At 35.0% G+C, this 15447-nt stretch overlaps 1 protein-coding gene across 6 annotated transcripts in view; it reads left to right on the top strand.

The window, feature by feature from the left end:
• The window catches only part of Rps6ka3 (ribosomal protein S6 kinase A3), a 105149-nt gene that overhangs the window by 56622 nt on the left and 33080 nt on the right, over window positions 1–15447 (top strand). For all 6 annotated transcript variants that reach the window (XM_052170423.1, XM_052170428.1, XM_052170426.1 and 3 more), the window contains 6 exons: window positions 3276–3357; window positions 10687–10767; window positions 11395–11474; window positions 12003–12109; window positions 14376–14413; window positions 14603–14745. In XM_052170423.1, coding sequence (XP_052026383.1) covers window positions 3276–3357; window positions 10687–10767; window positions 11395–11474; window positions 12003–12109; window positions 14376–14413; window positions 14603–14745 — 531 coding nt within the window. The remainder of the gene's footprint in view (window positions 1–3275; window positions 3358–10686; window positions 10768–11394; window positions 11475–12002; window positions 12110–14375; window positions 14414–14602; window positions 14746–15447) is intronic.

The following is a 15447-nucleotide window of genomic DNA, read 5'->3' as shown; positions in this document are numbered from 1 at the left end:
AGAATATGTGGTCTCTACCTTCCCCTGGTCTAGTCAAAGAGTATTTTAAGAGTATCTTCCAAAAAAAGTTAACCCCAATTATGTACATGAGAACTACCATAAACTACTATTGTACCCCCTTTACTTCCTCAGCTGCCCTACTTTGTTTTTATGATAAAGACAATTTCTTAAAATTGCAGAGGAGCTCATTAGTCTAACCCCTAGACCCCTCTAAAACACCAGTTTTTATACTTCTGTTCTACTCTGTTCTGACCCCTGCTGGCCTTTAGTTTGGCCTAATCTTTCTTCACCTGGTGGGCTGTTGAGCCTGTGATCTTAGCGAAGACTTCCCTGCCACCCTACCTGTCATTCTTGTGATACCCTCTAAGAACATTCTATACCTCTACTTTTTGACACTTACTGCAGTTGCACTTCCTCATTTGTGAAACTGCTTATTGGGTATCTCTCCCACTAGCCTAGAGCTCCCTTGAGTAGTACGACGCCTAACATCTAATTCTGAAAAACATTAATGAGTCATAGTGCTGACCTCACAGGGTTATGGTGAGAATTAAATGATACAAGGCCAAACACATAATGTCTGGCATTAACCATATTGCCATACTGTTCAACAAACCCAAATAGATGAGTTTATTTTTATACATTAGGTTTCAGGGAACACAATATTTAAGTTCCAAGGAATTCGAATGCTTCTCCCTTTATTTCCGTAAAAGTACTTTAAATGCCTCACTATAAATAGCAAACATTAAAATAGGGTGTCTTCTTTCTTACTCATCCTTAAAGGCCAGTGTAAACCAAGGAAGCAGGATGACCTGTCAGAGTCTATAATAGCTGCGTGGGCAAGTGAGGACCCCTGCTGCTCTCACTGAGCCTGGAGGCTCACTGGCTTAAGTTAAAGAATTCCTTGAGCAGGAACCCGGAACTGGATATCTGACCTGGATCTTGTTCCACTGTGACGCCAGGCAAATGGTTTGATTGCTCTAAGCCCTGATTTGGGCAACTATAAACTGGCATTGTTTAGTGGGCCTACTTGCCCAGATTGTCATGATGCTGCACTGCAGATGCTTTTGAAGGCACTGTGGAAGTTCAGAAGTGCTAAAAGTAGTTAAGAAGGTACTTTCAAAGAACTGTAACAAGTTTAGAAGCTATACAAAGTTTCCTTTTAGGATGGGATAGACATTAATAGGGCAATCTCATAATTAAGTTTACCTAGTTAGAATATATTTTTATTCATACTTATTACTAATATCTGATTACCTTTAACATTTGAACAGCAGTCTACCTTAGAACCACCCTTATTAAAAAAAATGCTTTTCTCCTCCTAGATCAGCTTCACATAATTGACTAAAAGAGCTGTTAGGTGGGGCTTAGTGCTGACAGAGAGAAGACAGTGCAAGAGTTTGCACTCTGCCTCTGGAGGTCTGGTGTCAGTCAGATGTGGTGCTTTTCCTTTGATTTCATTACTCATTGCCTTTGTACTGATTTGCAAAATAACAAAATTTTACCTTGCCTGAGAATCAATTAGATAAATTATTTTGAGATTTTTGTGTTAATCACATAGAGTAAGTCAGATCATTGAAAGCTGACCCGAAACTTAAATCTTGTTTGTAATTATTTCTCTTCTTCCCACTGTAGCAGCTTGAGAACACTGCTTTCAGTCAGGCATGGTGGCGGCTCACATCTAGAATTCCCAGCAGTTGGGAAGCTGAGGCTGGCCCATTATTCTGAATTCCACACCAGCCAGTGTTATACAGAATAAGACCCAATCTCAAAAAGCAAAACAAAACAAAAAAAGGAACTTTGCTTGATTTGAAAGAATAGGTAGAGGAAATAGGTTAAAATTCAGGCTCAGAAGCTGGAGAGATGACTCAGTAATAGCACTTGCTACACAAGCATTGAAGCCCACAGTTCAAATCCAAAGCACCAATGTAAAAAACCCAGTGTGGCCCTGTGTATCTGTGACCACAGCACTAGGAAGGGCAGAAACAGGAAAGTCACTAGGGCTTGCTGGCTTCTGTCTCAAAGGAATTAGGTGGAACAGAACACCCAGCATTTTTCTCTATCATATACTACACATACACACACACACACACACACACACACACACACACACACACACACTAAATTTCAGGTCTATTTTGCAGGTCTCTTTAGTGCTTAGTGGAAATGGTCAAGAATGTAGTAGTTAAAATAAGTATGATGTCTTGATAGTGTTTGTGTCAACCATATTACAGAATAACTATGAGCTGTTTAAAGCATATCTTATTTATTTTGCCTAAACCCTACACTCTTTTAAAAAATATCTTCAAATATACAGAAATTGAAGATGCTAAATAATGATCTTAAGCCTCGTTCTTCATATTTTGATGTATATGATGATTTGTTGGTAAGAAGGTAGTGTTATATTAAATATTTGACTAATATTCTTCATTAGCAATGTTTTAAATTACTCTTTCTCTAGCAGTGACATAGATGTGTGTATACTTTTCATACACAGAAAAGACTCTTCATCTGTAAATAATGTGTCAACAGAAGTTTGTCACAAGATACCCCAGTGTAGAATTTTGATAGAGGCCATTCAGGAGAGCCCGCCCCTCCCTGAGGAATCACAGACAATTGATGTTTGCTCAGGAAGGGAGGCATTGTTTTTTACTAGCATAGCCACTGGTAAGCTGTCCATGCTCCCATGAGCAACCCTAATTAAATTCATTGGCTCACCATAAAAAGACTTGAAAATAGACAGCTTAGGAAGGGCATGATGGCAAGAAGGTCATGGAGGAGGTGAATATGAGTTTTAAAAAAACGGAAGAAGCAAGAAATTGTGATGTGGAACTCGGGCTATGGCTTGGTAGGAAAGTGTCTGCCTAGTTCGAATGAGACCTTAAGTTACAACCCTAGCACCTGGAAAAATTGAGGGACTCAGAAGAATTTTGTTTTGATAAAGCATATCCAACACTTCCTGTGGTATATTTTGAGTGTGTGGAGTTATTCTTAGCTTCTATAGTCATAGTTGAGTTATTTGTCTTATTCTGCGTATTACATGCTCCTAGGGAACTGGCAAACAACAAAATGAAAAAGAAAAAATGATGAACTTACGTTGAAATATCAATCTATAACAACTGTTTGAAACTTCAATATTTTGTACAAAATACATCTATGATATAGTAGAATATATATGTGTATATATGTGTGTACATATATAAATGGGGTCTTGGCTGTAATAAAGGAATATGGCTTGTAATTCTTTGTAATATTTATTTTCTGTCATTTAAATGCAGGTTTTCTTAGTTAAAAAAATCTCAGGCTCTGATGCTAGACAGCTTTATGCCATGAAGGTATTAAAGAAGGCCACACTGAAAGGTGAGTGCTGCCGCTGTTCGCCATGTTCATGTAACCTAAACAAACTGACAGGCCTCCAGAGTGCTCCCGTGACCCTGGGGCTACTTACTAATGTTCTGAATTGGCTCTTGTTAACACTTTAAATTTAGACTGGCTTTTAGTGGCTTTTTCCTACTGGACTAAGAGTCATATTACTGTTAAGAGCAGGGCTTGTCATGTTAGAAAGGAAGGACTATGAATTCATCTTGGGCTTTAGGCAAGTAGAAGTTGAAAAGATTAAAACTTTGATTCATTTTCAAATAATTAGCTGAATATTTTTGGAAAATGTACTAATTACCTAGATGCAAAATAGCTTTAAGTTTTTAGTATTTTGTTGTCCTGACCTCTGGTCTCCAAACAAGTTTCTGACTGATTTAAAAAAAAAATGTAATATAGGACGTGAATCTGGTAGGTAAGGAGACATTTAGAAGAGATACACATAGATTTTCAATACTTCAGTCCTCCTTTTATATACTAGTACTGCTTACTTGCCACATCTTCAGTTTCTAAATAGTTGAGATATTGATTCCTAATGCCAGGGGAGTTTTCTCCTAAATATACCTGTAATCAATAAAACATTAAAATACCCAAGAAAATATCTGTATTGATCATTTATTATTTCAAGTGTACCCAGTCATTCAGTGTAGATATAATGCCAAGAAATTTCTAAATCAGAACCATGTTCTTAAAAAAAATCATCCTCCTTTGTTTTCATTTTTCTTGTTCTTTATCCTGCCCTATATATACTTTACTTTTGTGGCATTACCACTTACTTGACTCTTGCTAGAACTAGGTAACTAAAGTTTTCAGCATTCTAGCTTTTAATTCCTGCCTTTGAAATTTTATACTCCTGAATCCCATGTCATAAATTCATATTCACATAGGTGGAACTCTGACAGTTAGTTCACAAAAGCAAGAGAAGTTTCTTGTTCTTTAGTTAACGTGATTTATGTTAGCCGGGCAGTGGTGGCGCATGTCTGTAATCCCAGCACTTGGGAAGCAGAGGCAGGCAGACTTCTGAGTTCGAGGCCAGCCTGTGAGTGAGTTCCAGGACAGCCAGGGCTACACAGAGAAACCCTGTCTCGGAAAAAAAAAGATTAATGTTGTATATAATATATGGAGGAAATTATAAAACTGAAAACCTAATATAAATAAATACCCAAGTCCTATGAGAGAAAGTTATTGATTATATACCCCTTTATCTTTCTAATTAGTTAGCTTAGCATCCATATTCCAGTTGATTTGTCCCTAAAACTTAACAAAATGAAGGAAAGTTTTGCTTGAAAATATACCTTAAAGAATATTTTGGAAAAGAAAAATAAGAAAGGAACAGCTCTCTCCAATATTAAAGCTTATTTACAGCAGTGATAATTTGGAAAAATATTGCAAATAAAATACTAAAATATATATTAAATTTTATTATATCTGTCACAAATATTGAGTACCTGCTATTCTGTATGCTAAAGCCAGTATGTACAACAGTGGGAAATGGAAATAATGGTTTCACAAGTTATTTTTAAATATTTGAAAAACCATTAGTCTAGATTCTAAATCTTATACCATAACAGACTTCATCCTATCTAAATTTCATAATTATTTAACATAAAAAACATTAGAAGGAGATGTACAAATTTCAACAAGCAGTTTGACAATAAAAAAATTTAGGGACTCAGTGGTTAAGACTAGTAGCTACCCTTACAGAGGATCTGGGTTCTATTCTCATTACCTGCATGGTGGCTCATAAGTAGTTGTAACTCCAGTCCTAGGAGATCTGATAGCCTTTCTAGTCTCCTCAGATATCAGGCACACATGTGGTACCCAGGCATGCATACAAAATTTTGCTGTGCACATAAATATTTTAATTAACCTTTCATATAATATAAATTAGTTTGAATAGGGAACAGAAAAAAATTAGACCTCAAATATTGTATTAATGTCCAAAGTTGAGGTACTGGGGTGATGGATTCGTTTGTAAGCACTTAGTGGGAAAGTATAAGGACCCAAGTTGGGATCCCAGCACCTACACAAAAACTCAGTGTGATGACATGCATGCCTGGAACCTCAGCAGTTTGGGGCAGAGCGTGGAGAATATCTGGGGTTCTCTAGCTATAGGTTCAGTGAGAGTTCCCATTTTAAGATAATAAGGCAGTGAGTGGCAGAGCAGGACACCCAATAGCCTCCTCTGACTGACTAACATGCATAGACGCACATACACACACACACACATACACACACACACACATACACATGTATGTGCATACCACATACACATATATCATATATACACACTCTTACACAGAAAAAAATATACATACAGAGTTGTCTAAGGTACTGCTACTTAATAAATCTGGGATAGTTTGACTACTACAATAATTAATAATAGTAATAGTTTACTAAAGAATAATCTGTAGTTAATCCATAAATAATGAAGAAAGGAAATCCCTTGTAGTACAATTGCAATTAGTAAATGTAAAACTAATGGTAAAGGTAATTGATAAGACATACTATTACAACCTAAGTAAAGGACTTTGAGTAAAAGTTGCTAAGGAGGGGCTAATGAGAGGGTTCAGTGGTTAATCATGCTGGCTGTTCTTCCAGAAGACCCGGGTTCAGTTCAGTTCTCAGCACCTAACATGGTGGCTCACAGCCATCTGTAACTCCAGTCCCAGAGGCTCTACTGTGTTCTTCTGACCTTTGTGGGCACTAAACACACACAAGTGATGCAGAGACATATAAGCAGGCAAAAGACCCATACACATTAAAAAACAATAAAATAATATTTTTAAATCTTTGGGGAAATGACTTAGTGGCTTAAAATAGAAATACATATTAAATAATATGCATATTTAAATACATGCTAAATAATAATGAGTTATTTCATATGATAGGATCATTAGAAAGCAGTTTTGCAATAAGTACAAAGTTATTAATGCTGCTAAATTAACCTGAGGAAATAGAATCACAAAATGAGTTGAAAATATTCACAGAAACATTTATAGTTATAGATATTGAAAAGTGAATGTTTACAAAATTGATGTATCACGATTAATAGAAGATATGATTAAAATAAATGTTGTTGAGCACTTGATGCTCTTCCAGAGAAGCTAGGTTCATTTCCTAGTATCCACAAGATAGCTCAGCTACTGTCTATAACTCTAGTTTCAAGGGACTCGACTGCCATCTTCTGGCCTTCACAAGAACTGCATGAATGTGGGACATGGGCATACAGGCAAACCACTCATACACATAAAATGTTTGCCAGTTCTTTGTATGTAAGCAACTTTTTCTCTCCAGAAGTCTATGGGTAAAATCTTCTTTATCCTTGTGTCTTGAAATTTATGGAGTAGTATCTTTTGATGTGTAATGTAAAATTTCATACTGTATGTGGTGTGTTTCCTTTGAAACTAGGAACACATATATTCTAATTTTGTGGAAGTTTTTTGTTATGTATTCTTTATTTTATAACACTTAGTCTTTGTGTATGCTGAGATTCTTGGATAATTTCCTAAGCTTTATTAATTTTATCCTTTCTGGGATTTTGGCTTTTCTTTTGTTTTGATATTTGATTTTATCTTGTTTTCTAGGAAATTTCAAGGAAAAATATGTTAATTATTGCTCCAAAACACAAAATTGATGAAGTTGGTAATTCAGACATGCCAAAGAGAATCCATAAAGTACTTCTTTTAAGTGAAAATTTGACATGAGAACACACTCAAAGAACTTTATTATTTGTTTTTATTTCTCTTTTCCTGGGCCTAATGTATAAATTGGGGCTTTCCATACATCTGTATCTGTATGGTTGGTATTTCAGTGATGCTAGGCGCCCATGAAGAGTCTCAAAATGTAGACCTTATATCTAAGAGCTTGCTACTATTATTTTTCTATTAATGTCCTTTTGGTGGGGCTCTAGGAATAATTAACTCATGTTTACCCAAAAGTCTCTTTACATTTCTGAGTTTCTACTAAAATACTGAGTGCGATCAACTAGAAGTTAATGGCATTAGATCAATTTAATGGGGAGTTGTATTGGTCTATCAGCCTAAAAGACTAGGCATCATTACTTAAAACAGTTTTCTCTATATAGTCCTAGAAATACAAACAGCATTTTTTATTCACTCTCATATTCAAGACAAAGAGATTTAAATCTAATAACTGTTAGAGAAATCTCACTTTGCCATGTTGAATATGCATTAACACTTTAGAAGTTATCTGATTAAAAAAGTACTATGTGTTCTAGAGACTACTTGGAAAGAGGTTGGGAGAGGATGGGATAAAAGAGCGTAATAGAGTAATGAACATAATAAAAATATGTTACATGTATAAAATGTCATAAGGAAACCCATTATTTTATACAGTGAGTATATGATAATAAAAAATAAACCATGAGGCTAAAGAGAGGGTTCAGCCATGAAGAGTGCTCACTACTCTTCCAAAGGACTGGAGTTTGGTTCCCAGAACCCATGTCTGGCAGCTCACACCCTCTTGTAACTCCAGCTCCAGAACGGACACACACACACACATGCACACACACACACACACACACACACACCACAAATAAATAAATAATAATTTTTTTAAAAAACATTTCAACAAGGGCAGGAAAGATGGCTCGGCGGTTAAGCCATCTGTAATGGGATCTGACACCCTCTTCTGGTGTGTCTGAAGACAGCTACAGTGTACTTAGAATAATAAATAAATCTTTAAAAAATAAAATGTGAATAACCAAAATTCTAGATTATAGTATAATTTTTTTATATAACAAAAAGGGACCAGGTTAGTGTTATTATAGTTCTGTCTGACAAAACAATCTCCATGACCAAGATAACTCAAAGCTAGTAAGCTGTAGTTCTTCACTCCTAAATGAGTCTTTTTGTTGTTGTTGTTGAACATGGTGGTGCTTCCTGTAATTCCAGAACTCAGTAGGCAGAGGAAAGTATCTCCCCTTCAAGGCTACCACAGGGTACATACTAAGACCATGATTAAGAAAGAAAAAAAAACAAAAAGCTTTTCATTGTGGAAGAAAGGAAAAGGGTACATACAATAGATATGTTGGTGTGTGATTTTACTACTAATTAGGCAAAGGGGTGGTATTTAAATGATGCATGAACTTTGTGTACTCTAAGAGCTAGAATTTTAGAATTCAACTTTAATGGGAACTTATCACAAATGATATAGTTAACCACAATTAAGAAAAAAAGACTTAAACCAGGCTAGAACAGAATTATCAGGCAGCCATTATGATAAGATTCATTCACATGAAAATAAACAGGGCCTGTTAGATACAATAAGGATGACAAGATAATGAAATCACAGATTGATAATTAATTTGATACATTAGGTGAATGTTTCAATTAATAAGGCAGAGCTGCATAGCCAAGAAGAGGAATTGATTCCTATTCCTGACTCATTAATTTCAATTGGGTGGAAGATAGGATGGAGAAAGCAGTGGGTGTTGTTGTCGTTATTATTATTATTATTATTTGTACATTTCATGTGTGTGATGGGGACTGTCCCAGAGGTCAAGTGTGGAAGTCAGGGGACAACTTGCTAGAGTTGATTCTCTATCCATTGTATGGTTCCTAGTGACCAAAGTGAGGTATTCAGGCTTTTTAAATATCTCTGGTTCCCTTAAATTTGAGAATAAAACTAAAGTTTCACCTTGTCTCCTCCACCCCATCTTTCTTTTTTGTCTTAATCACTTTTTTATCTTAATCACTAACGTAAATGTTGGAAGGTTTTGTTGTTTTGGTTCAGTTTGGGGTTTTTTTGTTTTTTGTTTTTTTGAGACAAGAGTCTGGTGTAACACAGGATAGTCTCAAACTCACCACAGAGCTGAGAATAGCTTTGAATACCTAATGCTTCTGCCTCTACCTCTGAACTGCTGTGATTACAGACACATACCACTATATCCGACTTTCGGAATGTTTTCTGATCATTTACTAAGTCCTCACCCCTCCCCTATATTCTGAGCCCTTTGATGTACTGTAGAGCCAGCTTATAGGCTTTGCTCAGGAAATGTTCGTTTCTGAAAAAGAGTTCTGCCACAACCCCATATTCTTCCCAGCATTTCAATTCATCACGAGTCTGAATCCTCCTTGCGCTGTCTCCCCTGCAGTGACCCTCTGTTTCCACACTGATGGAGCTCCTTCCAAGTCATCATTTATGCTTCCATGTCTAATCAGGTGTTGGCACTCCATACTGGGTCTCTGTTAGAACCCATCCCACTGGGAGTCTTAAAGCTTGTATTCTAACCATGCCTCTTCTTCTAGACTTCTAGTCTTTCTATACAAATAAAACTGACCTTGCCTTTCTCTGAACTCCTAGAATAGTTACCACTGCTAATAAACTTCTCCTTAATCCTAGTCACACTACTGCTTTGATATAATAATGATAGTATCCATTACTTAAATACCTCTTACACACTAGGCTTTAGTTATTAACTTTATCCAAGTGATCACAAATTCAACCATACAGTCAAATTACCCAATTTTATATCTGAAAGGTAACTGATATTCCAGGGAGTTTAAGTAACTTACTCATGATTATACAAATTTGAATCCATATCTTTCTAATTTAAAAAAGAAAAAAGCGCCGGGCAGTGGTGGCGCACGCCTGTAATCCCAGCACTTGGGAGGCAGAGGCAGGTGGATTTCTGAGTTCGAGGCCAGCCTGGTCTACAGAGTGAGTTCCAGGACAACCAGGGCTACACAGAGAAACCCTGTCTCAAAAAACCAAATCCAAAAAGAAAAAAGAAAAAAGCTTTTGGTCTTTCACGTGTATAACATTTCTAATACACCTTTCTTCCCTTTTTTCTCCCTCCCTCAAAATAGACCTCTTGATTTGATTTTATATATATATAAAGATATATATATATCTTTTACAAAGTCTGCAACATTTTATCGAGACTTAATGAATTTAAGGTGATTTATTTATTGAGGTGATAGAGTTAGTAAAAGTATTGAAACCTCTTTCAGGATTTTGTTTGAATATTTCATGAAATGCCTTATTTTTAAAGAACTCTCATGCTTTATATCATTTTCCACAACTCCAACTAAAATGTTTGTAAACCCAATACCTAATATATCTTTATATATTTTTAACTTAAAGCATAGAGTTTTTAAATACACAGTTGCTTTTGATTATGTAATATAGTAAAAGTTATTTTTAAAGATTTTAAAAATTCAACAGCAATAAAAATTCATGTTTTATGCACATAAGAAAATTTGAATTTAAAATGGGATCTAAAAATAATTTGTTTTAATATTATCTTTAAAAATACTTATATTGTATCATGTGTGTAATCTTTTATAGTTCGAGACCGTGTTCGAACAAAAATGGAACGTGATATCTTGGTAGAAGTCAATCATCCTTTCATTGTCAAATTGCATTATGGTAAGTTTTGAACCACCTCTCATCCCTTTCTTTCCCTTCTGAGTATATTCAGATATACTAAAATAAATAACACTGCAGCAGTTTTTATATTCCATTTGTGTTGGCCCAAAGTGAAAACAAGGAAGAGATCCGGTATCAGCATTCTACCACCTACCTTTCTTTTTCTCTGAAAGTCAAGTGCTACTTCTTAGTGTGTAAAAGCATAGAATCCATATACTATGTGATTGAATATAGCCAACCCATGCTGTGGCATAGTTTTGTATTTTAGATCATGGTTAAAGAAATCTTTCTGAATAAATAAAACAATTAATAAAAAAGTAAAAAAAAAAAAGAAACTTTCTAGCATAAGTTTTTCTTACTGATAATATCTATAAAATGGTAGCATTTTTGAGGAGCTCTTACCAGTAGAAAACTTTGGTCCATATTAAGACACTGTATTTGATGTTTTCTCATGGAAACTAAGAGAATCAACATTTTCTTTCGTGTAGAATTAAGCATGGAGAAATAAGCATAGATTTCTGGTATTATTTACTTACTAAAAATATTTATTTGTGAATGAATTGACTTAATATAAGCTGTAAAAGTAAACTACAATGGTTTAAACAGAAACTTTGTTTCTTCATTCAGCTTTTCAAACTGAAGGGAAGTTGTATCTTATTTTGGATTTTCTCAGGGGAGGAGATTTGTTTACACGCTTATCCAAAGAGGTATATAATTAATGTATATTTTTTAATTTATTTCTCATTCAATTAAAATTTTATTTCAGTGTTGCATGTATCATAATTTCTCTTGTAGTACAAAATTCTGTCATTCAAGAAACTGAGTCATAAAGAATTATATCCCTATCTGTTGAATTTATACTGAAAGCAGTGCTTTACATGAAAAACTTACTTTAAATCTGCTGCTTTCATATTTTTTGGAATTGATAATAGATCAATAACTGCCCTTAATCATTGGTACTATCAATCTAGCATTTATTCTCAAGTTCATTTCTCATACAAAAATGTTAATATGCTAAAAAAAATTTCCTATGGGGCATAGTTAACATTTAGCATGTGACTATACTTGACTGATTAATCATTTTGCAAATTTCTTTGATGAGTAAATTGTAACTAAATCTTTATCTGATTGACTTATTTACAAATTGTTTGAATAGTTAAAGTCTTATGTAGGATCTTACATAAAAATCATAGACATAAAAAGAAAATAAAGTTAGAAATATTATTTTGTTTTAGGTGATGTTCACAGAGGAAGATGTCAAATTCTACTTGGCTGAACTTGCACTTGCTTTAGACCATCTGCATAGCCTGGGAATAATCTATAGAGACTTAAAACCAGAAAAGTAAGGAGCCATGCTATTAAGTTGAATTCAATGTGATACAGTTGTAAAGGAGGTTATAAAATGTAGTAACTCCATAGATCTCAAGAGCACTTCATTAGAGTGCTGTGGTTCGCATGTCTGCTAACACTGTATGATCTTAAGCTTTTAAACTAGTTACTAAACAACACTATTAACCTATTTTCTTTCTTTCTTTTTTTTTTTTTTTTTTGGTGTTTTGGTTTTTTGGTTTTTTTGAGACAGGGTTTCTCTGTGTAGCCCTGGTTGTCCTGGAACTCACTCTGTAGACCAGGCTGGCCTCGAACTCAGAAATCCACCTGCCTCTGACTCCCAAGTGCTGGGATTACTGGCGTGGGCCACCACACCCAGCTTATTAACCTATTTTCTTTTACTTTGTTTGTTTGTTTGTTTTGAGACAGGATCCATCTATGTACCTCTGGCTGTCCTGGAACTCTCTATGTAGACCAGGCTAGCCTTGAACTCTGAGCTCTGCCTATCTCTGCCTCCTGGGTGCTGGGATTAAAGGAGTGCACTATCACTGCCCAGCTCTCCTGATTTTCACTTACATTCGTTGATTTTTAATGAAGTTAAAGTCTACTGGGTGGCAGTTTGTATTTATGGATTTCCTATTCATGGCTTCAACTTTTTTCCCATTGATTTAAAAGAGAATTTTACAAATTAAAAAGGGTTTTAAATTATCTTCAATTCTTTATTTTGTATGGGCATGCACATACACAGTGGTGTACATGTAGAAATCAGAGGACAACCAACAACAATCAGTTTTCCTGGGGATTGAAATCAGATTGGTGGCAAGTACCTTTACCCGCTGAGTCATGTTTCCAGCCCCAAACTAAGAATTCTAGCCATTTATCCAGGAACAGTCGAACATTCACATAGTCACATCTCTTAGGAAAACTGAGGCAGGAGGATTACTTGAGCACAGACCTGATGTCATCCTAGAAATATATTGATATCCTTATCACAGAAAGGAAGAAAAGAACTTTAATCATTTCATATATATTACAAATCTTTTCATTATAAATGTTTTTAGATTGTTTTAATCTAGACACATTTTTTTCCTCATTGGGCCAACTAATCTTTTGTAGTTGGTCTCAAGACTTATTAGTAGAAGAGTTTTTTCCAATCTCAGGATGATATTTTTCTTCTAATTGTACTGTTTCTTTTACTTAGCTCTGTGAAGAATGAATCCTTTCTCTAAAATGCTGTTTATTGAAAATTTCTTCTTAGACAGGCCTGGTGATGCATACCTTTATTCCCAGCCCTTGGGAGACAGAACTAGCTGGATCTCTGGGGACATCCTGGTCTACATAGAAAGCTCTAGGAAACCACGACTACATAGAACTCTGTCTCAAAGAAATTCTATTCTTAAGTTTTCAATATTTAAATGTGAATTTAGCAAACTTTCCACAGCTCTTATAGTGGCATTCATCAAGAAGCTGATATTTCATATAACATGCCTATGGGAGTTATTTTGTTTTTCTTTTTCTGATATACAAAGAATAATTTTAAACAAATTAGTTGAAGTGTGAGCCACATGTCATTTATTTAACTGATCCATTATAGCTTTATAAGTTACCCAAACACATTAGTATATACCTGTAGACCTAGTATGCAGAAGTTAAGGTGAGAAGATCACTTGAGTCCAGGTGTTCATGACCTGCCTGTATGGCATAGCCAAGACCTATCTCAAAAAATATAAGCATCTTTGGCTGGAGATTTGGCTCAGCAGTTAAAAGTACTTGTAGCTCTTATAGAGGACCTGCATTTGATTCTCAGCACCCACACAGAGGCTTCACACCATCTGTAATTCCAGTCCCAGGGGATCCAATGGACTCTTCTAGTTTCCATGTACACCAAGCATGTACATGGTACACATACATAGATGTAAGCAAAATACTCATACACATAAAATAATAAAATAAATCTGTAATCCCAGCACTTGAAAGGTTGAAGCAGGAGAAAGGCCTTGAGTGCAAGTAAGATACTGATATTGTGTCAAAAAAAGAGAGTTTAGATTGAATATGTACTTCTTATCTAGTATGTATGGACAAGAAGATTTAGGTAGAAAAGCATTAAAGCACCTTGAAAAAGTATAGCTTGTTTAATTGTTTTCTTACAATTACTCATGGCCAAAGCAACCATTCAGAGTGAATATGGTCAGCTGATAGTTGAATAATTTTCATTTCTGCTTCTGTACATCCCTATGTAGAGTGCTTTAAAGGTATTTTCTGACTTTGTTTTCTTGCAGCATACTTCTTGATGAAGAAGGTCACATCAAGTTAACTGGTAAAAATCCTCATTTTATTAAAATATTCTCTCCTGTTTCCTTTAAGGTTGATTATGATGAAAGTTTTGAGTAGCAACTATTATATTTTTAAGTTAATATTTTTAAATATAAATAAGTATTGGAATTCAGAGTTTAAAATTCATGTAAAATACTTTGGATATTTATTAATTCAAAATTGATTTTGGCAGATTTTGGCTTAAGTAAGGAGTCTATTGACCATGAGAAGAAGGCTTACTCTTTTTGTGGCACTGTGGAATACATGGCTCCAGAAGTAGTCAACCGTAGAGGTCACACTCAGAGTGCTGACTGGTGGTCTTTTGGTGTATTGATGGTAAGATTTGAATTTCTGACTTTTAAGGGCTGGAAGTTATTTTTTAAGTGAGTTTTACCAGGGCATATTATGAGGGAAAAATGAGTGCTTTGGTTTTCAGTATTTTCTGTTATAAATACTAAGTAACCAAATCAAATGGTTGTCTGAAGGGTAGGACTAGGGAACCTATTGGTTGCTGTGATATCATCCTAATTCAGTAAATCCAAAATAGATTTCCTTTGATTTTTTTTAACATATGTGTCAAACTTGTAGTCCATGGGCTGCATGTATCCCAGAATATGGATGAATACACCCCAACCCAAAAATCATAAACTTACCTAAAACGTTAGGAGACTAGGGTTTGGGGGATGTTACTTATTGCTTGATTTTGTGGTTCTCAAAGCATGAGTTTTATAAGTGACAACATTGTGTTACAGTGTCATTAGGTTAGACAAACTGGAAGGCATTAATAATGTTTATCCTTCGCAAAAAGCCTCTTAGAGTCTGTTAGGAATAACCCTTCTAAAAGCTTAATAGGAAATTAAGTCTATTAGACCAGTCACATATCTACATTTTTCAAATGCCATTTAAAATATGGCTGATTTTTGCCATATTTTGTATAGTTATTTGTGTTTTGTGAATTTTCAAAAAGCTCCATAGAAACTTAATGTTTATTTTAAAAACAAGTAATGTTTATTTTAAGAACTGTATTTAGGCCTACTG

Source organism: Apodemus sylvaticus, chromosome X (genome assembly GCF_947179515.1).
Source record: "Apodemus sylvaticus chromosome X, mApoSyl1.1, whole genome shotgun sequence".
Classification (NCBI taxonomy): Eukaryota; Metazoa; Chordata; class Mammalia; order Rodentia; family Muridae; genus Apodemus; species Apodemus sylvaticus.
Note: the sequence above shows the minus strand (reverse complement) of the source record. Positions and strands in the feature narration are given on the sequence as shown.